We start from the raw sequence: 22,721 nt of genomic DNA, 5'->3' as shown, positions 1-22,721 counted from the left end.
GTTTAAATCATAACCTGCGCAGTGAGCGAATTAGATACTGAGGTTCACAATCCGTAGCAGCAACAAGAAGTCCTTTAATATGGTTCTTTTTCTTCTCTTTACTATTATTTCCCGACTCCTGATAACATTCATAATCAAAAGACCAAGCATGGACTACAAACATACATTAAAAAAAAATGAAGAACAAACAATAAACCTTAGCAATGGCACGAAACGTATCCAAAACTTTAACAACAGTCAACGGAGCAGGCTTAAACATAACCCTCTGAGACGAACGGCTAGCTTTCGCAACAAGTCCCAAATCACCCCATGTCTAAATATACAACAGTAAATAAATAAAAGCAACAAAGTAAAACAATAACAACATAATAACACGGAATAAGTAAAAAGTAACAGAACACATTACCTCTAACTGGCTTTTAATATGAACAACTTCCCTACCATAAGCTTCAGCTAAAGCTTTAATAATACTAGCATCCCCAATCCCCAACTCAATCCCTTGATGTGCCGGGGCAATTTTATTGGCGGATAAATAAACGACAGATATTAAATCTTTAACCATACCAATCCCAAGCTTTAATTGAAAGTACAAAACCGAAAGAAACAAAATAACATACTTGAGATCTGAGAAACTTGTTCAGGAGTAAGTTTAGCAGAAAATCCACTAGCAGCAGCCTTATAACTATAAATTATAGCATCTTTCGCAGCTTCTTCACTATTTTAACCAAATAAAAACAGCCCATCATCAATTAAACAACCAAAAATGCAAAAACGACAACAAAAGAAACCAACCTTTAAAAAAAAACTGACTTGCCAAGAACAGCGAATATGATAAGTTTCAGATTCTTCTCCTTTAGGCTTTGAACAGTAAGCAATAGAAGGGGCTGTAGGAACTCCGACACCCACCATCAAATTCATACCCACAAAATGAGTAGTATAAATTCCTACTCAGACCTTTTACTTTAAACAATACATCATCTCCTTTCATCCACTTAGAGGAACAATACAAACACCCAAAAATAAATAAATATATATAAATGTAAACCTGCAGCAGGAAGGGCGAAAGCAAATCCGAGAGCCATCCGTTGGGCACATTCCTCGACTCTGTTCTTCTATAAAACGAGGCGACAACAGTGCTTTTCCCCTCAATGAAGTAGTAGTTGCTTGGTAACCGCTTCTCCCTTCTACACAATAACAATAATCAATTATTATAAATCTTCCCTATGTTATTGAGAAATGTAGATTGAATTGAAAAAATAGTTAAAGAAACAAACCAGCATAGAGAGGTGAAGATTTGGAAGCAGAAATGAAAGATCTAAGGGAATTAGAAACAGATATGTACATTTGATTTTGAGGAGTGCGTAAATTAGGGATTTTGAAATATGCGGCGGTGAGAGAGAGAGAGAGGAGAGAAAAAAAAGTTATGTTTTATATTTCGATTTTTTTCATTTGCGAAATTTTTAAGTTTTTAATTTGTAACACTTCTCCAACGCTTTTTAAGCCTTAGCAATTAATTCCAGAAATTCACCCAAATAAAGCAACGCTTTACAACATTGCCAATGCTTATTTAACGTTGGAAACTTACTAACGCTAAATAACCGTTGCAAATCAAAAAAAGGGCGTGTTGCAAATATCCTATTATGGTGTAGTGAACACTGGCAATGGATTTAAAGTGGATTTGATGCAGACACTTCGGTTAGCGGATGCTCGCAAATATTTTGAATCAATGACTCATCCTGACGTCGTCTCTTGGAGTACTTTGATTGTGGGGTATCTTGTGATTCGGCTATGGGGAGGAAGCTCTCAAACTTTTGAAACAATGAGAAGTGCGGTATCAAGCCAAACAATGTCACCTTTGTTGGGGTTCTCTCGCTTTGCACCATGTTGGATTGGTAGAGGAAGGGTGCAATTACTACAAAATCATGGAGTCTTACTATGGGATTAGACCTACAAGGGAACCCCGTTGTTGTGTGGTTGACATGCTTGCCCGTCTTTGGGAGTCCGAAGGAAGCCGAGAACTTTATCACCAAATGTTATTTGATCCCCGACATTGTGGTGTTTAAAACTCGCTTTGCGGCATGTCGAACCGTGGGGATGTAGACGCGTTGCAAAGCGTCAAGCAGATAGTGTATGGAAACCGGATCCGTCCGATTCAAAGATCTCATGTATTACTCGGCAACATCCTTGCATTGACAGGTAACTAGGGTGAGGTCGCCCGAGTAAGGAGATTAATCGCAAGCGAGGTGTTAGGAAGGTTCCCGCCAAAGCCGGATAGAGGTTAAGAATCGAGTCAATGTATTTTCGGTAGAAGGCGAGAAAAACATACAAATATGGACCGGATATATTCAATCTTGGAAGGTTTATATTTGGAGATGGAAGCTAATTGTAGTCTTGAGGAAAAAGTTGCCTCAAATTTAAAAGCACTTCACAAATAGAACCAACAACCCGATACTACCTTATTTAAATATATCAATACCGGGGATCTGCTTTTGCCTATTTACATGAAGTCCGCCTATGTCTTGCTCCATTGAAAGTAGGTGGACTCGCGCGAGAAGAGAGTTGAGAAATTAACAAAACAAGTCAGAAAGAATGTGTGGGAGACGACGCAGATGAATGTCTCAAGGGTCCCATGGCTCCTCGATAGTGTTTTCGACTTGAGGGGGTTAGTAGGAGCCCCGAGTAATTGAAAATTTGAGAACATATCTAATCAAGAAAGTTTGGTCTAAATTAAAGCCATCCCATCGAACCGGCTTATCTGACAGAAAGAGCACAAAATACACTTCCAAATTAATAATAAAAAAAATGTGAATGCCACGACTTTGTTGGTTCGGCTTTTCCACGCATAAAAGTGGAGTTGTTCGCACAAATGGGAAAGCAGAAATCCCACCAATTAACATGAAAAATCAAGCACTCCCACAAAACACATACCTTGGCAAGGTTGGCTCTCATCTTTTGATGTTCCCACGACTTACACTCTTGATAAATGTCGGAAGCCAACCCGGTCAGATAGCATCATTGGAAGAAACAAATAGAGCTATCTGCATACGGTAAAAAAAATGTCCGACTATTGGACAAATCAAACGACAAGTGCATAAAAAGATAAAAAGAAAGCATCAAGGCGGGATATGGAGAATCTCACGGTTTTGTACTTTCGGAATGTTCCCCGAGGCCTAGATCTCAACATACAAGGCCATAACCTCAATTTCACACAACAAAGCTCATAAGGTTTTAACCTTGATTCAAAATCATAGAGTACCCCAATGAATTTTTATGCACCAAAAAGACCTTAACAGAAAAGTCTAAATCAATGTCCCTTTCATTTAAGGAAGCTTATATGCTCCAAAAAATTGATAATTTCTAATCTTGAAGACGAGCTGATAAATTTAAAGGAATGATGTCAACCGGACCACCCAAATTATATGGGATGTTGATGTAACGAGAATCCATGAGTTATCGAAGTTTTTATTTCGACCAGAAAACAATACAAACAAATTTCGGTGATCTCAAATATTCGTTCCTACAATAAATTATTGTGGTATGTGCAACCTAGAAATAGTGCAATATCGATCTCATACGCCTATTTACTGATCTGCCTCATCATCATCACGAAGCGGAACATCACCTTATGACCCCATACCTCAATAAGACTTAAAAGGTAATCATGGTGATAAGTTAAACTAACATTTCAAAACGCAGAGTAGCAAATTACAGGTATTTGGTTATAGTCAATTGTCACATCTATTTAACCAAAACGCAGAGTGGTTGCGCATCATATCTGTCACAAGGTATTGTAGAATCTACAGACCAATTGGATCTTCACGCGACTAGATGAATAAAAACACGCAAGACCAACTACGACACTCCAGGGAAAGGTGGGTCAAAAGGAACAAATATCAACTGATGGATGCAGGACAAATCAACCTATGCCGCTATTCATACTAACACGCCAAGATCTTAATGTTAAGATAATTAGTATGAACATCACACAATAGTTTGTTTGGTAGGCGTATGTAAACAAAGCGAGATCTTTCAAAGATAACAAGTCCAGTTATCTATGTTTTTTTATGCGAAAAAGTCCAAATATAGTTCATAGGAAATGTATAATGTGCATAAATTCAACACTTTTTTCCGTTCTCAAATTCCAAAATGTAAAAGGGTAAAATTTGTTTATCCTTTACATAACCAAAATTCTTCGTTAGTTATCCGAGTTTTTGGTTTATTTTTGTCTGCATAAGCTTTTAGACTATCAAATGGTTAACTATCAAGGTAGTAGATTGAATATTTCTAGAATTTTGTGTTTTTTATCAAAATTTTAATTATTATAATATTCTATAGTTAAAACTTTTTAGTACATAATAATTCAAAAATTAAATTTATAAAATATTAAAAATAAATTAAATTAATTAGATGAAAACGGTCATTATAGTATTCTATAGTTAAAACGGTTTAGTACATAATAATTCAAAAATTAAATTTATAAAATATTATAAATAAATTAAATTAATTATATGACAACGGTCCCCGTTCGTTGAACGGGCTCAAAAACTAGTAGTTACTAAATTAAAAGTACTTATAGTTACAAACCAAATAAAAACCCTAGAGAAATAGAACATTGTCTCTCTCACAACTTTAAGAAATCAATATTATTATTCTAGTACATGTCTATCTTTCTCTCATCTTTATATTTATTGAATTAATACATTAATACGAAGAAAAAACTTGCTTAATGAACGTGTTAAAAGGTCAAAGTTGTTTACTGGATTAATACATTTCAAAATGATTGCTAAATGAATGTATTAACTGGATTAAAAAAAAATAGTTATCCTAAAAGAGAATCCAATTATATAATTCAAAATTTTGATTTACTTTTGAATTTTACCGTTTTTGAAATTTTCTGATTTTTCAAATTTTCCGAATTCGGAAAAGAAATTACCATCCGGAAAAGAATTGGATCGGATTTGGAAAAGATATTGCCATCCGAAAAAAATATGGAAAGTTTGATCAAATCCGAAGTCACCCCTAAACAGTACTGATCATATATTATGTTGACCTAATAACAATTATTGTTCATATCCAAAATAAATATGAACGATAATTGTTCATACGAACAGTGATTGTTCATAACTTAAATAGGTATGGATATACAGATAGTAATTGTTTATACCCAAATTAACAGTAATTGTTATCCCAAATTAACAATGATTGTTCATAGCTCATGTTAATAGAATATGTATGAACAATAATTGTTAATACTATATATACCGGGTCGTTTCGGGTTGGTCCGGGCTATTTATTAAAAACAACAATTGGCGTTGAAAGTGATTTTTTCGTCCGTTTTTGTCCTATAGAAGGTACTCTCTAACTGACAAAATTGACACATATAGATAGATTTCTTATACAGAACCCGTGAGATTGGTATTAATCGACGAAATTTACATGCAACGAAATTCACGGCTCGGCATTTGGACCTTATCGATATTGATCGCAATTATCCAAAAAATTCGTTAGACATTCATCCATCTTCTAGTCTCGGATTATATAACCAAACAACGTTCTTATTTATTCCCATCTCGTTTCATTACTTCCCACTCTCCACAATGGCTTCTTCGTCAACCTGGTCTTCTTATCTCTTCATCCCACGTGACGATACTCTATTATATTTCCTTGCTCTCCTTTCCATCTTCTCTCTCTTAACCCAACAACTCACCCGTCACTCCGTCCTCGCTTCCTCCGCTGACTTCGAAGGCTTCGGTGACGAAACCGATGACATCATCGATGATGAGTCTGACTCATCATCTTTAATTACTAATCTACCCTTCAGATCTCCTCTCCCTCCTCCCACTACCAACTTAGAAACTGATCATGGCCCACCCAATCCTCAAATCCCTGACCCAATAACAACCACCCCAACCAATCCCAACAACCTAGATTTCTGGGACGAGGATGAATTCGAAGGAGTTCCAATTCTTGAAAAAATTCAAGAAACACCTGACGTCATCATTCCTATTAAAACGGAAGTGGCCCCACCTGTGCGGTCCCCACCTAAGAATATAGGGTCATTTACAGTGGAGATAATATGTGTGAGTTTTCTGATAACATTTATTATTAATTACTTTACTGGGAAAAAAGAGAATGAGAATATAGCATTGTCTTGGGCATCAAGATTTGCTACTAAGGATTCAATCTTTGACAAAAATTTTAGTTTATTAGGGACTGGTGATGGGAAAGATACACCGTTATTGTTAAAGGAGGGGCAGAATGTGTTTAAGTTTTACGCGAGTGGGAGGAGATTTTGTCAGGGGATGTTAGCTACTATGGAGTTAAAAAGTAGACATGATTTGATATCCAGGTTGTATAATATGGTTGTGCCTTGTAAAGATGAGATTACTTTTGAAGTTTATATGAATGATGATGGAATGGATCAAGTTGTTTTCGCACTTGCTAAGAAGAAAGCGGCGAAAGTTATGCATAAGGAGTTGAGGGATCTTCAGACTTATGGGAGTTTGATTAGTTCGGGGCCGAGTAATAGGAAATGGGTTGCGGAGGAGTTGATGGTGATATCGGAATCCAAAGAGGTGGCTGGTGATATTATTAATGAGGCTGTACTGGATCAGGTACTTTTTTGGACTTGAATGATATACTGTTTTCGTTTGTCAGGTCATTTTTTAGTTTTATTTGCTTGTTTAGCTAGAGGCCTAAAAGTCCTCTATTTTGCTCAGTGTTATGCGAATTTTATGAGAAGTAACATTGCACAAAACATAGCTGTAATGGCGTTTAATATATATTTTCCTGTTTGTGCGATTAATCACATTTGTGATAGTTAAAAAAAGAAGAAGTACAAGAACTATGTATAACTCTATTGGTAATGATGTAAAAAGGATAAGGCAGGAGCTTTGATCTGTCATATTCACTGTACAATGTGAATCTTCAGAACAGACTATAGAAGACACCTACAATCATGACAATGTTTATCAAATAGTTTTGAGGAAGTAATAGCTAGGATTACCTTTTATTTCTTCCACCATATTGTGACTCAATGATCATTTCTGTAGTTGTTTTCTCTTTTAGCAATAACCTGTAAGAAATAGTAAACCAAGATAGTTTTTTATGATAGCAATGGATATAATACTGTACTAATTAGCTATGCATGTATGATCTTAATTTTAAGATAGATTGTTTTTCGACTTTTTTCTTTATAGTTTGACATATTTTTATCAACTTCACTTGACTTATACGATCTCCCCAAGTGATTACACTATCCTAGTTATTGCGTCATCACTATTTGGTGACTATGGTGTCTTCAATGTAGTTGTAATGTCCTGGGGGTCCATCACGTTGGTGTTTGATATTGGCATATTGCACCGCTTGCATGGTTGTGTCTATTGGGAAATCAACTTGAATGTTGGTACTAGGTATTGTTATAATTAGTCTTATTACTACTATTATTATTATTATTATTATTATTATTATTAAAGGGTTACTTTTTAGAAACTATTGTTTCACAATACATGGTAGGTGAGTCTTTGAAGATGAAGCCTCCTTGTATGAACTTTTGGAGTTGGAAGTCTCATTGTTGTACCGTAAGGGGTCTTATATTCATAAGTGATGCTGTCCAACCTCGACATAAATCTTGTATCTAGGACTGTAGTTGACCTGCCTATCAGAATTTCCTGTTTCAATGATTTTTTTTTTAACTGTGCAAAAGAATAAAAATGAAAGCATGGGTGATTTGTTACAATATGGTTTTGGTGGGAAAAGTGAAAAAATGTAGGAGGTATATATGGTCCACTTAGAGAGGGTTGGGTTTTCTTCTAGTCGAGCATAAGTGGATGTCGGGTAGGATGACAATTACGTTTAAAGATATGTGGGATCTGAAAGGACAAAGACACAGGCAAAAGACTGATGTTTGTATATGTAAGGGAGTTAAGGTGTAGGGGAGAGGGTTTGTTGTACATTTTGTGTTTTGAATGCCACAAGCATATTGGCTGTGGGGGTTAGGAATAAGTTTGGCTGCTTAGCTGCATACATAAGTTGCACAGCTGGGTAGACCTTCCTTTGGGGGCGAGTATAGATTCAGAGTTATTTCAGACCCATTAAACGAGAGTTTTGGTTGGAAGCTCGCATGGCGGATATGTTATTTCTCCTTTAAGAGAATTCTGTTTAGTGTTTTTGCAAACTATAAGTCCCTGTTTCATATACGCATGAATGGATTCTAACTTACAGTCGATTATTAAGATTTTCTCTGGGATGACAGTTAGGAGAGCCATAGGTACTATATGGTGAAGAAAAAGTTGGGAGACGTTGTGATTGTCTAGAAACATAGGTTGTAGGAGCTTGCATGAGTTCTACCCAGCGTTTTAGGTAAGTGATTGCGGCGTTTTGGTGAGAGACAGAGTTTGTGGATTATTTCTTGATTTGGTCAGAGTCAGCTGAGTTGCCTTAATGGTATGGTGACCTTGCCCTATGCGTGTCACCTTGTGGGGTTTAGAAAGATATATTAAAAAATATTAGACTGTCCAGAGGAATGTAGATTGAATGGTGAGTGTATCCAATGATAGATGTTCCGGTTGATGATAGATCTCTTTTTTTGAGTTTTTTTTTTTTTTTTTTTGATCGGTAAATAGATATTTCATTGATATAAAAATATAAAAACATAGGAATAGTAGGATGAGGTATCCTTACATCGATAACCAACTGAAAGAAAGAACAACAACAAATGTACACAAGAAACAGAAAACACCGTTCTCAAGTCAAATATCTTCCCATCTACACACAAAGTGCTCAAAAGGAATGTTACTCTTTTTTTGAGTTTTCACTAGGTTTCTAGCCTTATTTATCTTTGAAAATCGACTAAGCATAATCTATTTGTTAGGATCATCAGATTTGCTCATAATGTAACAAGATAATGGTAATATTGTCTGGGATCTGGGGATTTATCTTGAACGAAGTGGGTTTTTGGGTGGGGGACGCTTAAACTCACTTTCCGTCTGTCCGATTTTTTTTGTCTTTTAGTGTTCCAAAAAAAAAACACAAAAACAAAAAGCAAGCCTCAGAACACTTGGTCCCCTCCATCCTTCTTCCTCAAGAGTGAAGACATCAACCACTTCTTCCGTCTTTGCACCGCCGCTTTCAGGTAACCGCTCTCATCTTCTTCTTCTTCGTTCGGTCCACCATGAGAAAAATATGGTGAATGTGGCTGCGCTCAGCCCTCACGGAAACGGTGGACTCTATTCCTGCAGTAAGACAAGGCAGGGATAAACGACTTTATTCTATCGATAAGAAGGGTTATTTGGGGAGTGTTCTGTTACAGCCTCCTACTTTTGGAAGCTATTACTAATTATTTCCCTTTATGTGGTCTTGTTGTTGAGTCCAATATTGTCATGACGATATGGCGCACTTAAGGCGGATAGGCTTCTATTATCTTCTTAAACTCACTGTCATGTCACAAAGGCACTCCATAACTTTTGATTGACTTAGCCAAAGGGTGCGAGGTAAAGGGTTGCCATAGTGTCAGTTTGTGGACAATAGAATAACAAGCAGAGAATTTTGGAGGGAAAACCAGACTTATGTGATGTATTAGGAACAGCAGCAGCTCACAGTGCTTGCTTTCCCATAAACGCTAGTCTAATTATGTGTTTTGGCCCCACCTCACTTGCTTGCCAGAGGCATGCCTTTCTGGTTATGTCGTAGAGGTGTGCCATAATTCCACAAGTCGAAGCGATGGGGGAACCCAATAATGTTTATCGATTTTTCCCCTTTTCTTGTTTTCCTTTTTGGGTGAGTTGTAGGTCAAGTCAAACTATTATGTCGCAGTTATGGTTCAAAATGTTCAGAACATCGGGTATGGATTGCTAATTTATGCCTTTTCTTGGTCAACTTCTGATTGAGAATATGGATGCCTAAGGATGAGAGTTCCGACCAATTGATGTGTATCTTCACCTGTGAGCATGGAAGGAAAAATCTCATTCCTTCATATATTGTTAAATGGGGAGTCGTCCAGTCATATTAGCATGCATTGGCAATATTTCTAAAAAGTAGTGTTGTTTTCCCATCATTTTGGGAATTTTTTGGGCTGCCACCGCTTGGTGAAGGATTTGTTGCATCCTGGGTCTTGAGTTCATTCACCTGAGGTTATCATGTTTGGGAATGTGTACCTTTTTCCTTTTTTTCTGTTTTCATCATTTGGGGTTTCTGGATGGAGAGGAATAGGGGACATTTTGAGGACAGGTTGCCAGGTATGGAGGTGGTGGCTATCTCGTTCAAGAGATTTATGTTCCTTTGCTCAAAGATATAGGGTTACTCCTTTTGGCAGAGTCATCTTCAGCAGGGATTCATTATTGGGCACTGGACAATTTAGTTTGATCTTCAGATGTCTGTTGTTAGATTTCTCTTTCATTTTCTTTGCACTTCTTGGCTTCTCTTTTGTAACAAAACAAAGTAATAAAAGGGAGAGGGGCAGCAGTTGCATCAGTTAGACAAATATTGATCAATTACTCTATTCTCCGTGTGTTGGAAGCAAGGAATGAGTAATGATCAATATTGAGGTCACTGTATAGTAGTTAGACTAATATTGAGACAAGGGGTCTAAACTTTGTGAGGCTTTAGTTGATTTGGCAAGGTGTAAGTGTGGAGTTATGCGCATGTTTCCGTCAACTAGTGGTTATTTTGTTGGAGTTTTATTGTTTCGTTTGTTTTTCATCCAGAGAGTTGTATTAAGACACATGGCTGCTACCAATTGAAACAATTCAAATTGGACCAACTGAATTATATAAGGGTTTGCCTAATGATGCGACCCATGGGGTTGACTTGACTATGACCTGACTCATGCCCACATCAGTAATACTATGCTTTAAGCTACATCCTTATTTTGTGAGGCTTTGGTTGAGTTGGCAATGTTGCAAGTGTGGAGTTAGGAGCATGTTTCAGTTGAGTACTGGTTATTTTTGTTGATTAGTAATTATTTATGTGGAGCTTATTGTTTCGTTCATGTGTCATATCCCACCTTTTCAATAAAGTGTTGGTTTATTAGGAAAAAGAAAAGGGAGGAAAAAGACTGTACACCTGGTTTTCTCTCTTTCATCCTGGCCTGCCACGTCCAAAAAGGTTGCATTCTTGTGGTGGACGCTGACTCTTGTATATGCTCACTGTAGGATGAAAGCAGGCTTGGTTTATACAATATAATTGAATACTTTGATACCGGGCATAATGTGGTAAGATTAGTAGATGACCTATGATGCATGTTGTTGTCACCCATGTTTACTAAATAGGGTGGTCATTGGCTTCCACTGGTGTGATTTATGAGCGTTAATTTGTTTGGGATCTTGATGGACATTCAGAATGGTTAAAACAAAGTCAATGCTTCAATTTGCTGAGTTGACTTGGACAGTTGAGATGCTTTGACTGAACATATTTCAGTGGCTTAAGTCAGATATTGCTGATCTAGCTACATGTTTAGAGAACATCTGAGTTGACTTGGTTAAAACAAAGTCAATGCTTCAATTTGCTGAGTTGACTTGGACAGTTGAGATGCTTTGACTGAACATATTTCAGTGGCTTAAGTCAGATATTGCTGATCTAGCTACATGTTTAGAGAACATCTGAGTTGACTTGGCTGACTAGTAGCCTAGTAGGTACAAAAGTCAGTCTCTAACGGATGTCGATAGTATAAACATAGCTTTACTTGAAGTACTTGAATCTTCAACCAACATATTACCCCTTCCTCTACTTCCTTGCGTCCTAGAAGACAGAATTCCTGTTTGACATGTTTAAAAAGGAACCAATCCCCGAGACATTCTCACTGGAGTTCATGATCATCAAAAGCTTCAACTGGTTCTCTTTAAATGGGCGTGAGCTTCAATGTGGTTGATTTCTGGCCAGTACTCTCAGATTAATATGATGCTCACTTTCTCAAAAAGGAGTAGTATAATCAATTTTTTTTCCAGATGTATAAAACACTTTTTGGAAGCACAACAAGAAAATTTAGTCTCTCTACTTTACTTATTGGTGCATATAGGATGTTGATGTTGTAAAGGCAATGTCTGTGATGGTCATTGTCACTTGGGTGAAAAAGATGTGCGTCTCTCTGTCCTCCTTAAATTTTGATGTAAAACAGCAATGTGTGAGAGCATGATTGTTAATCATGTGTCAGATTGGTTGTCAATGGTCAATGATATTCAAGCGGGTGTACTGGGAAATATATGTTTTGTCGGTTTTACTTTTTTATTCTCTGTCTCCTTAATATGTTTAAAGTATTTTGAAGCAAAATTTTATTTGTTGATTTGTGGGTGGGTGGGTTTGTTTGTGTGTGTTTTTGTTTGGGGGTTGGATATTATGCAGTACTGTCAAAACTTTAGTTTGCTCTGTTGCTAGCAGTGCTTGTGGAATATAAAGATTTTTCTCCTCTCCTTAAGTTAGTGGGTCAGATGGACATTTTATGCACCACAGGAGTTTTATGCTGAGTGCTCTTTGAGTAGTATGTTACCAACAATAACAACGAGCATTGATTAAGAAGTATAAGATGTAATCACTTATATCTTTATTTACATTCTGTTATACAATGTTCCTCTCATATAAATAGATTTGCAATGTTTATAATTTATGTTTGAGAACAACTTTTTTCTTTTTAGCATTTATCGAGAGGTTTATATTACTTTCATATGGGTACTTAGTGGCCCTTCATCATCTTGCAGGTGTTTAACCCCTTACTCTGATCTCTCAAAACTGAAATGAGGGTCTCCAATCAATCAAGTTGTTTGGGATATATTGTAATGGTTTTGAAGCCAGATTAGTATCTAGGTTACGCAGATAATGATTATGAATTCTCTGTTCTGCACAGGTTTTTGGTGATAAAGCATTCCCCAAATTTGGGAAGGAGTTCATTTCCATGCATTTCTCCGATCAATACATGGGGTCTCACAGGAAGATGCTGTTATTAAAGTTTGCACTCCCAGATGCCAAAACCATGGCCGATATGACGAGATTAGTGGCTCTAGTACCTTACTACATTGATTTAATTGGGCGTTATAAGCTCAGTCCACAGGTCTGTTGGTTTATCATTTTCCGTTAGCAATGACTTAATAACTGATAATTGTTTCGCTCATTGTCCTTGTTTCAATTTGTGCTTCTTCAGGCTCGCTCTAAAACAGATGTGGCTAGGGCGAAGGTCGCACAGGAGGTATACAAGGAACTTCAAAATGCAAGGCAGGAAGCATTGCAGAAGAAGAAGGCAGAGAAGAAAAAGATGGTGGAGGAGGCAGAAGCAAAGCTCAGTGCAGAGGCAATCCGCAAGAAGGAAGCGAAAGACCGTGCTAAACAGATGAAGAAGGTGATGCCTAAAGTGAAGATGACCCGTGGTCACTAGATGCAATCTCTGCTCTGATAAGGCATTTCCCCACCTTCCAACTCTCTTATCCCTCAGGGACATGTATCTTCTTTCCCGATAATGTTGTATTAGCTAGCTAGTACATGGCGTACCTCACCCTTGTGGGTCGTAATTGATCAGATGAGATGAGGGAGCTGTATATTGTCTGTTCACGAGCACTTGTAGGTAGTTTAGGGAGGCTTTGGTTGTTTTTCTTTTTCATTTCTATTACCCCTTTAGTAACGGCAATGCAATTTAAACCAAGTTTGCTTTCTCACTAGTAAAGGAATGCCGATTGTATGTGTTACTCTTGCTAAAGCACAAGTTAGTTTGATTGAAAAATGGAATAGAAGGCCAGGTGCAATCAGCATTGCTTTGCGCCACTCAGCTACCGTGCTTCTTGCTTTGTGGAATTTTCTGATGGTTACAACTGTTATTATCGATGAATCACACACGCGTAGAAAAAACCCTTCCTATCTGTTTTTATGTTCATTTTCTTTAGAGTTTAGTACAACATTCCACGTTTCTATGGAAAACTTTTTGATGGTAATATACTTTAGAGTTTAATATTCATCTATATTTGTGGAAAAACAATGACCAATGTTTCTCGAAGCATTTGACAATGACCAATGTTATGTCCAAATAAAACCATTATTATTCCTTTCTTCCTAATTTTAAGACCATGGAAAATTAAAGCAAAAAGTTCGTGTTATTAACCTACAAAAATTCCTGGTTCTACGCAAAACACACGCTACAGTTCTACATGCCTAAAACGAGGTATCTAACGAATATTCCAAACAGTGACTCAAAAAAAGAAAAACAAAATAAAGTTAATAATTAATATTCCCAAATAAATAAAGAAAATGAAAAAATAATATCTCCATTTCTGTCCACTGCCAGTTTGCCACCAAACAACAGTTGATCACACACAATTTCCACAGTACCCTCCTCTTTCTCTCTCTCCCCAATGCTCCCCGGAGGAGATCCACCCTTTGTACCTTTTACCCACTTCCGTCTTTTCCGGAAGCTGACCCAATTTTCCTTCACATTTTAGACGTTTCCATTTACTTGCGTTTAATTAAAGTCAGAATTACTCAAGGCTGAATTCAACACCTTTGACTACAAAATGACCACCTATTTTTTCTTATTTAATAGAAAGTGAGAATTCTTCTATTCTCAATTCAGATTTTATTTAATAGACCATTTTTATTTTCTTTTTGAGAGGACAAAAAAAAGAAATCAAAAATGTCTGAGGCTAAACAGGCAGTTGTTGAGCCAATGGGTATACAAGAAAAAGGGAAGCGGCCCGGGTGTAATCCGGTAAAGAAACAAGGACCAGTAACAATGGAACACGTGTTACTAGCATTAAGAGAAACAGAAGAAGAAAGGGAGACACGAATTCGTAGTTTATTTAATTTTTTTGATGTAGAAAATGTTGGGTATTTAGATTATACTCAAATTGAAGCGGGGTTATCTGGGCTACAAATTCCAGCTGAGTATAAATATGCTAAAGATTTGTTGAAAGTTTGTGATGCTAATAGAGATGGTAGGGTGGATTATCAAGAGTTTAGAAGGTATATGGATGATAAAGAGCTTGAACTTTATCGTATTTTTCAAGCTATTGATGTTGAACATAATGGTTGCATTTTGCCTGAGGAGCTTTGGGATGCACTTGTTAAAGCAGGTACACATTATACTTTCTGTCATTTATTATTACACAAGCTAAATATGTTTGTTTTATGTGACACCTAAGTTGTGGTAAAATTTCTCCTTGAAGGATAGAGTAAATAGGATTAACCACATTCTGAGGAGTTTATGTGAAATGTATTGACAGATACAAGTTTCACACTATCCTTTTGTGACTAGGCTTATTTGGCAAAAGCTACGATGTTTTTTGGCTGTTTAAATTCTGTTATGGAAAGGAGCTCATAAGAAATCTTTTATATGCGCGAGCTTCTTAGTTGTGGAGGGGAAAACTGTGTGTCTTAAGTAAAAGAGATCCCGGTTTTATACAAGCTTGATAGATTCTTGGGGAGGGGGGTTTTGAGTTGCGAGATGCGTGAGTGCACTAATTTGTTCTCTTTTTAAGCAACATCAGATAAAAAACAATCTGGTTTGGAATGCAAGGTACCCTGTGATCCTCGCTCTTTTGTATATGAGGTTGTGCAATTTAATGATCCCCATTTCTTGGGTATTGTGAGTGATTTGTGAAAGAGAACTAATTGAAGGCTGAAATATGCTTTCTGTTCTGTTTTTTTTTTTCGGCGAAAAAGTATAAACTTCTGAGGGAAGATCCAAAGGTAGAGGGTATAAAAGAATTTAAGTTTTTCGGTAAGACGACATATTTGCTGAAAGCGATTCTGTTTTGTTTGGTTAAAAATAAGTTCAGTTAGTTGTGTTGATAATTAATATAAAAATGATAACTAAAGAAGGGTCAGTAGTCATTCTGAGGGTTAGGATTAATATGTTGGAGACTAAGATGGAGGAAGCGTCCTTAGTGGAAAAGATCATACCATTCAACGCCCTTTTTGTTCAGCCTTGTTATTATTAGCTATCCTAGATATTTTCAAGTTCTCTTTTACGCAACATCAGATCACAAACCTATATATTTCCGATTGCAAGGCACCGTGTGATGATCTGGACACTTGGTCCCACCGTATCTCACTATATTTATAAGAGGTGTAGGCGAGGTAGCCGAATAGCCATTCTCTCTCCCTCCGCAATTTTTTTCTTTACTTTTTTCCAAACACGAGTTTGTTATTTTAATATTACAAGTTTCACAGTTCCAATATTATCCAAAGAGAAAACTAAAATGTATTCTTACAATAGGGTGATTTTGGTATTTGCATATGGAAGTGAACCCCAGCCATGTGCCTTGTGTCAACATCTTTCCTACTTTTTAAATTTTACCATGACTAACTTGGCCTTCCTACTTTCTATATTTTCCAAGATTAAGAAATTTTCGCACGTAGTGCGTGCACACACTAGTACAATCTAAGAAGCGCCATTTCTTAGGTATAGTAAGAGTGATGTATGAAACAGTGTGAATGTTTTTTTTTTTTTTTTTTTTTTTTTGAATTTAAAAAGTATGAACTCCTAAAAGAAGTGTGAAATCGATAATTACTCTAAAAGGTCGAGCTGGGAAATTTTATGGATATTATGATGAGGCTCAAGGATAGTGAATAGGTGGAGCACACCTAGAATTGAGGTGAAATAATATCATCACTCGCCCTAACGGAGACACGTTGGAAGTAAAGAGTAAAGACAGGTGGGTATTGCACTTATTTTTGTATACCTGCACCTGGATTGACCCAAGATCTCTTAAAACTGAAGCTATGATACCATGTTAAATTGCCAATTGCTGTAAAAGCTCGGCAACTGAACATAGGTGGGACATACCTATAACTCAAGAAGAATATGTCATAGTTCAGAGCATAAAGGAATTCAATTATGTTGCTTAGAGAGGGCAATGAGTGCTGAAGGATATGTGTGTTGATTGGCTAGAAGAAGAGATCAGTTAGACATGGTGATAACTTGTAAAAAGGTAATATAAACATGGGTCGATATTTGTTCAAGGTTTAGGATCAATATAGTGGAGATCGAGGTGGAGGAAACATCTTTAGTGGAGGAGATCATAATTTTAACGTCCCATTTTTGTTTAGCCATGTGATTATTAGCTATCCTTGAAAGTTTCAAGTTCACTAGCTTCATTGCCCACGAGCTTGGTGTGGTTCATTCAGGAAGATACAATTCTTAAGAGTCTGGTGAGCTTTATTGGCAAATTGTGGTTCTCCGTTCCCATTTGGAGCTTTGGAAGGTATAGCCGAATAGGCTTCAGACCAAACGAATTTTAGAATTGTTTCTTCCTTTATCTTAGCTTTGGTAGCATTTCTATTACTAGCAGTGATCAGTGCTCCAGTGCACCTTCTTAAGAGTTGAGATATTTAAATCTATGTTCAGATTGATTTGTCGGTGTGGGCCACCACATAAACTTCCATAATAGATTGATATCCCTGAAATTTTAGAGATGAAAAAAATTAGAGATTTTTGCCCCATCAACTTGGTTGGATGTGATCAAGTTGATAGGTGGGGGGGTACTTGGGTTTCGGGGTGGTCCTTGAACATTAGTTTTTCTGATCTTCATGTTGTGATTGTAATAGTTCAATTATATCAATATATATTATTTTTAACGATAAAAGAAAAAAGAATATCCGATGGGTTCTTGGCTTCATGTGGAACTGTCGGTGGCCCTCAAGGTGTGTTTCTTCGTGTGGACATTGTTATTTAGGAGCACTCTGACTGTTGTCATTCTTAAGGAGAGAAGGGGAATCATTGCCCTCCATTGTTACTTGGGAGCACTCTGACTTTTTGTCTTAGATGATGGTTGGACAGTAGGGCCTTGGGGGGTGGGGTGGGGAGTGGGGACTGCGGGATGGGTAGTTTATCAGGGGCAGATGTGTCCAAATGAGTAATGGAGGTTTGCGATATCATGTGTCGAAGATATGAGCAAGAATCAGTCATTGTTAGAGTTCAAAGGGACATTTCCTGAGGGTGCAGCCCTTGTTGCGTGTGGATGACCCATTGGAGGTCCGGGGGCAGCACCAATGACCCGAACGTTATTGGAAGTTTCTTTTAATTAAACACCCTTTGGGGGTACTTTACCAGGGGCAGATGTGTGCAAATGAGTAATGGAGTTTGCGACATCATGTGTCGAACATATGATCAAGAATTAGTCATTGTTAGAGTTCAAAGAGACATTTCTTGAGGGTGCAGTCCTCGTTGCGTGTGGATGACCCATTGGAGGTCCGGGGGCAGCGCCCCCGACCCGAACTTTATTGGAAGTTTCTTTTATGTAAACCCCTGTATTTTTCCTATATATAGTTGTGTGAGAGAAGGCCAAAAAGACCGTATAGTCTTTGACTCTTATCTCTCTTCTTCTCCATAGTTTCTTCTCCATCTCTTATTCATCAGTTAAAACATAATCTTACTATCATTTAGCGGAATGTGCCGTATCAGGAGCATTTTCTGGGGATGGTTTTTCTGCAGCTTTAGGTGAGTAATGGTTTCTTGCATGTGGGATATTGACTGTAGCATTATCATACTTAAATGTACAACTTATAATTAGTGTATATTTGGATTCTGTGTGAATGAGTTCTTATAAAGGACAAGATATTAATGAAAGAAACATACCATGTGTTTGACTTATAATTTACGCCATTTGATAACACTTATCAGCACGATAACACCTTTTCTTGTTTCCTTTCTGAATTGAAGATCAAATTTCAATTTAAATTACACTCTTTTGTCAAGCAACTATGAGGAGCATTATCATCTTTAATTCCGGTTAACGGACCACAAGGAGACCTCCATCATACACAAAAAAAGAAGACTACTTACTGTTAGTGTCTCTAATTCTGGTTAACATAGTTAGAAAAATGTTTTTAAATTGGCACTCTCGTATTTAAATATAATAAACAAGTTAATTAAGCATGTGTATGTTTTTAATAGGATATCTTGAAAGCGCTCACAGCATTGATTTAATGTATCTGTTGTTCATTGTTGCCTTGCTTGCTACAAGAAAGGGATATTAGGTACTTTAAATTTAACAATACCATGTCCAATTCTGCAATATAACAACCAATGTGTGTATGATCATGTATGGGTTTGGTGCTTTGGTGCGTCACATATGCTTTACGATTAAGATATCCATATATAGAATTGGAAGTGACACGTGCAATCACAATTTGGTACGTGTCTCTTGTCGTAGGTCCAACCAGCTCTAGTTTAAATGTTTAATTATAACCTCCGTTTGCAGCAGTTTATACTTCTTATGAAACTATTTAATATAGGCATATAGTTAAGGCTTGAAAGTTGAATTCATGATAAACTAGTATACCGTAAAACGGTGGGAGCTGAATGAAGAAAGGAAAGGAGAACAACAGAATCTAGTGTTCAGTTGAGAAAAAAAAAACGTGTTTGTGATGAAGCGGACTGACGGACAAGTGGGTTTAAACATCCCTGGCCCAAGACTCACTTCGTTCGGGATTAATGTTCTTTTGTTTGTTATACACATTCCCTTGGAAGAATTAACGTTTGGTCGTTTGACAAGACAAGTAATTTATATTTTTCCTTTTGGTGGGTTATGCAACTTGCCATCTCGGCTAATCATATATACCTCGCTTTAATGCTTTGGTAGTTTGTACAAGCCTAGATTTCCTCATTTGGATAGGAGAAATGATTACTAGGAGAATGGGAAGTGAAAAGAAGACTGTGAGAGAGGAATTTTATTCTTTCTTTCTCGCCCTAACTACTCAAGTGATCCATTTATAATTTTTTTTTTATAATTTTTTTTTGTGTTTATGTGTGTGTGTAACTTATTTAATGTGAAATGAAATACTTCAAACTTTCCCCTACTGAGATATGTTTTGGGTTCATTAATGGTAAAGTTCTTTTATTCTCCTTTTATCTATGTAACATGTACACTTCATATTTTAAAGAAAATCTGTGTCCGACACACGGACACACAGACACGGGACACGTTATTAGCATACAATTCCATTCAAGGGTTTCTTTTAAACTAGGTTACATTGACACTCCGTATCGGACACGGATAAAAATTGTCGGACACGGCAAAATATCAAAATTCGAGATAAATTACATGCAATATGTGTCCGACACGGATTTTTTTCAAAATATGGCGTGTCCATGTAACCTAGCTTTTAAAGCCTAAAAGACCAAGAACATAAGCTATTAGCATAGTTACAATTCCATTGTATATCACTTTTACTTGTAAGGAGACCATTTGTGAGGTCTGGAGCCCAACAATTAGTAGTGTAACTAAAGAATAGTAATAATTGTGTCTCAGTGTCATACATCATATAGGTCCACTCCGTATCCGTGTTGGACACTGACACACTTACCCATGTCTATGTGACTTAGTTTTTTAGTAATGTTAATCTGAATGCATAACTAATATGCATTATCTATCCCATCATATAATGTACTAGAGTAGTACTGTACATATGTTCATTCCAGGAGTTATTATTTCATGTGGTTATATAAAATCATGTAAGATTTGACATTGCTAGTAGCACTGAACTAGAACAAAAAGGTATATTCGAACTGTCAGGTAGTGCTATTTGTGGACTCTTTATTCTAAATTTGCTTCTTTTCTTACTTAAGCTATTGATCCGCTTTTTTACAAGTTTTCATCTTATAAGCCATGGCAGTTTTGTGCTGCAGGGATTGAAATGGATGACGAGGAGCTTGCTCGCTTTGTGGAGCATGTAGACAAGGATAATAATGGAATCATAACTTTTGAAGAATGGAGAGATTTTCTTTTACTTTATCCCCACGAGGCAACTATAGAGAACATTTATCAATACTGGGAAAGAGTGTGTCTTGTCGATATTGGGGAACAGGCTATTATTCCAGAGGGTATCAGCAGACATGTTCATGCGAGTAAATATTTGATTGCGGGCGGAATAGCAGGAGCCACTTCTCGTACTGCAACTGCTCCTCTCGATCGGCTGAAAGTGGTTATGCAAGTCCAAACCACACATGGTCGTATTGTCCCAGCAATAAAGGACATATGGAGGGAAGGTGGTCTTTTAGGGTTTTTCCGGGGTAATGGATTGAATGTCCTGAAGGTAGCACCTGAAAGTGCCATCAGGTTTTACACATATGAAATGCTGAAGGGTGTTATCACTGAAGCCAGAGGGGAAAATAAGGGTGATATCGGCACTGCTGGCCGCCTTGTTGCCGGTGGAATGGCGGGTGCAGTTGCACAAACTGCTATTTACCCAATGGACCTTGTAAAGACCCGATTACAAACTTGTGCTTGCGAAGGTGGAAAAGTCCCTAATTTAGGAGCACTTTCAAGAGATATATTGGTCCATGAGGGACCTCGCGCCTTCTATAGAGGCCTTGTTCCATCTATCCTTGGGATTATTCCATATGCAGGAATTGACCTGGCAGCATACGAGAAGCTGAAAGATATGTCAAAGACCTATATTCTCCATGAGAGTGGTAGGTCCAGCTATATCTCTATTCATTTATTGTTTTGACTATCCTTTTCATTTTCTTTTTTCTGCTTTATAGCATTTCCTCGTTCGGATAGCTTCAAGTATTTGCACCTTTGAAAATTTGTGGAGCCTTTGAAAATTTGTGTATTTCACAGAACCAGGTCCTCTAACACAATTGGGTTGTGGGACAATTTCTGGAGCTCTTGGAGCAACATGTGTTTACCCGTTACAGGTTATTAGGACAAGGTGAAGTATGAATATGCTTCAGATTTATTCCTTCTGACCTTTTCGACCTAATTGAATATTTATTGAATCTCATTCTGCTTGTGCTTTCCAGACTGCAAGCTCAACGTTCTAATTCCAGTGCTGCTTATAAGGGGATGTCAGATGTATTTTGGAGAACCCTCCAACACGAAGGTATTCGAGGATTTTACAGAGGAATCTTTCCAAATCTGCTCAAAGTTGTGCCATCTGCAAGCATTACTTATATGGTCTACGAGGCCATGAAAAAGAACCTAGCCCTTGAATAAGTAAAGTTTAGCTTCTTTTTACTTGGAAAAGAAAAAAGAAAAAAGAAATTAAAAAAGAAAAATTAAAAAAGGAGGGTATGTTGTAGCTTCCCCACATACCTATCATGCTGACGTAGTTGACTATAGGTTGAGAATGTTCAATGATGATAATGATGATGATGATGAAAAGAGTAATATCTGATGTGATTCTTTCAGTTACATTTGAGATGATACTTTCCTGCAAGGAGAAGTCTATCATGGTTAATTTGGAGTTTGGTCAAGTCTGGCCTATTATATGAAAATAATTTAATTTTGAGGTGACTTTTATTTGATGCTCGTTACTGCAGCGAGCATTTTGTATCTCCTTTCAATGTACAAGCATTTTCTGGGATGTTAGATATGCTGGAAGTGGCCAAATAGCACACTTCTACAATTTCTATTTTGGTCACATTTTTGTCCCCTGAAGGTAATATCTGTTTAGAAGATACACTTCATTTTTATTGTTCGCAGGTTAATTTTGTTTCTTGAAACTTAAAATTGTGTTGTACAATAATGTGATATTGCCACAATGATAGTTGATGTTTTACTTTGTTTTTTTCAGTCGCTGTTTATTTTATTTTGCTTTGTTTTTTATTTGTTTGTCTCTATTATTTTATCATATTTTGAAACAAAGAAAGAGTAAAAGCTCCGCGCAGTAAATACATCAATTTGGTTCTTCTCCACTTTACATACCCTCTCAGTTTCTACCGTCTTGAAGTACTATTGCTCTGAGCAGTAGTACCACAAACTTGTGTAGTTGTATAACAGTGACTCTCCTGTTATTTGACC

At 37.0% G+C, this 22,721-nt stretch overlaps 3 protein-coding genes across 4 annotated transcripts; 2 read left to right on the top strand and 1 right to left on the bottom strand.

Moving 5' to 3' along the window:
* Nucleotides 1-7: 7 nt before the first annotated feature.
* LOC147515831 (DNA ligase 1-like) lies at nucleotides 8-909 on the bottom strand. The gene is made up of 5 exons (XM_086593064.1): nucleotides 815-909; nucleotides 618-715; nucleotides 407-498; nucleotides 197-313; nucleotides 8-118 (listed from the first exon to the last, which is right to left on the bottom strand). Exons 1-5 carry the CDS (start codon nucleotides 907-909, stop codon nucleotides 8-10), a joined length of 513 nt encoding a protein of 170 aa, XP_086449190.1.
* Nucleotides 910-5,429: 4,520 nt separating this feature from the next.
* Nucleotides 5,430-13,747, top strand: LOC147515830 (uncharacterized protein At5g49945-like). Its single transcript, XM_086588609.1, has 3 exons — nucleotides 5,430-6,614; nucleotides 12,836-13,039; nucleotides 13,130-13,747. Exons 1-3 carry the CDS (start codon nucleotides 5,598-5,600, stop codon nucleotides 13,358-13,360), a joined length of 1,452 nt encoding a protein of 483 aa, XP_086444735.1. The 5' UTR covers nucleotides 5,430-5,597; the 3' UTR covers nucleotides 13,361-13,747.
* Nucleotides 13,748-14,166: 419 nt separating this feature from the next.
* Nucleotides 14,167-22,493, top strand: LOC147515829 (calcium-dependent mitochondrial ATP-magnesium/phosphate carrier protein 3-like). 2 transcript variants are annotated; one of them, XM_086588608.1, is made up of 4 exons: nucleotides 14,167-15,044; nucleotides 20,603-21,388; nucleotides 21,540-21,616; nucleotides 21,722-22,493. In XM_086588608.1, the coding sequence occupies exons 1-4, from the start codon at nucleotides 14,606-14,608 to the stop codon at nucleotides 21,740-21,742; spliced, it is 1,323 nt and encodes a 440-aa protein (XP_086444734.1). In that variant the 5' UTR covers nucleotides 14,167-14,605; the 3' UTR covers nucleotides 21,743-22,493. The 2 variants fall into 2 exon arrangements, with proteins under 2 accessions (XP_086444734.1, XP_086444733.1); XM_086588607.1 differs by having other exon boundaries at nucleotides 14,180-15,044; nucleotides 21,540-21,630.
* The last annotated feature ends 228 nt before the right edge of the window (nucleotides 22,494-22,721 follow it).

This window comes from Coptis chinensis, chromosome 2, assembly GCF_015680905.1.
Source record: "Coptis chinensis isolate HL-2020 chromosome 2, ASM1568090v1, whole genome shotgun sequence".
Taxonomy (NCBI): domain Eukaryota; kingdom Viridiplantae; phylum Streptophyta; class Magnoliopsida; order Ranunculales; family Ranunculaceae; genus Coptis; species Coptis chinensis.
The sequence above is the reverse complement of the archived record's forward strand: the minus strand, read 5'-3'. Positions and strand labels throughout refer to the sequence as shown.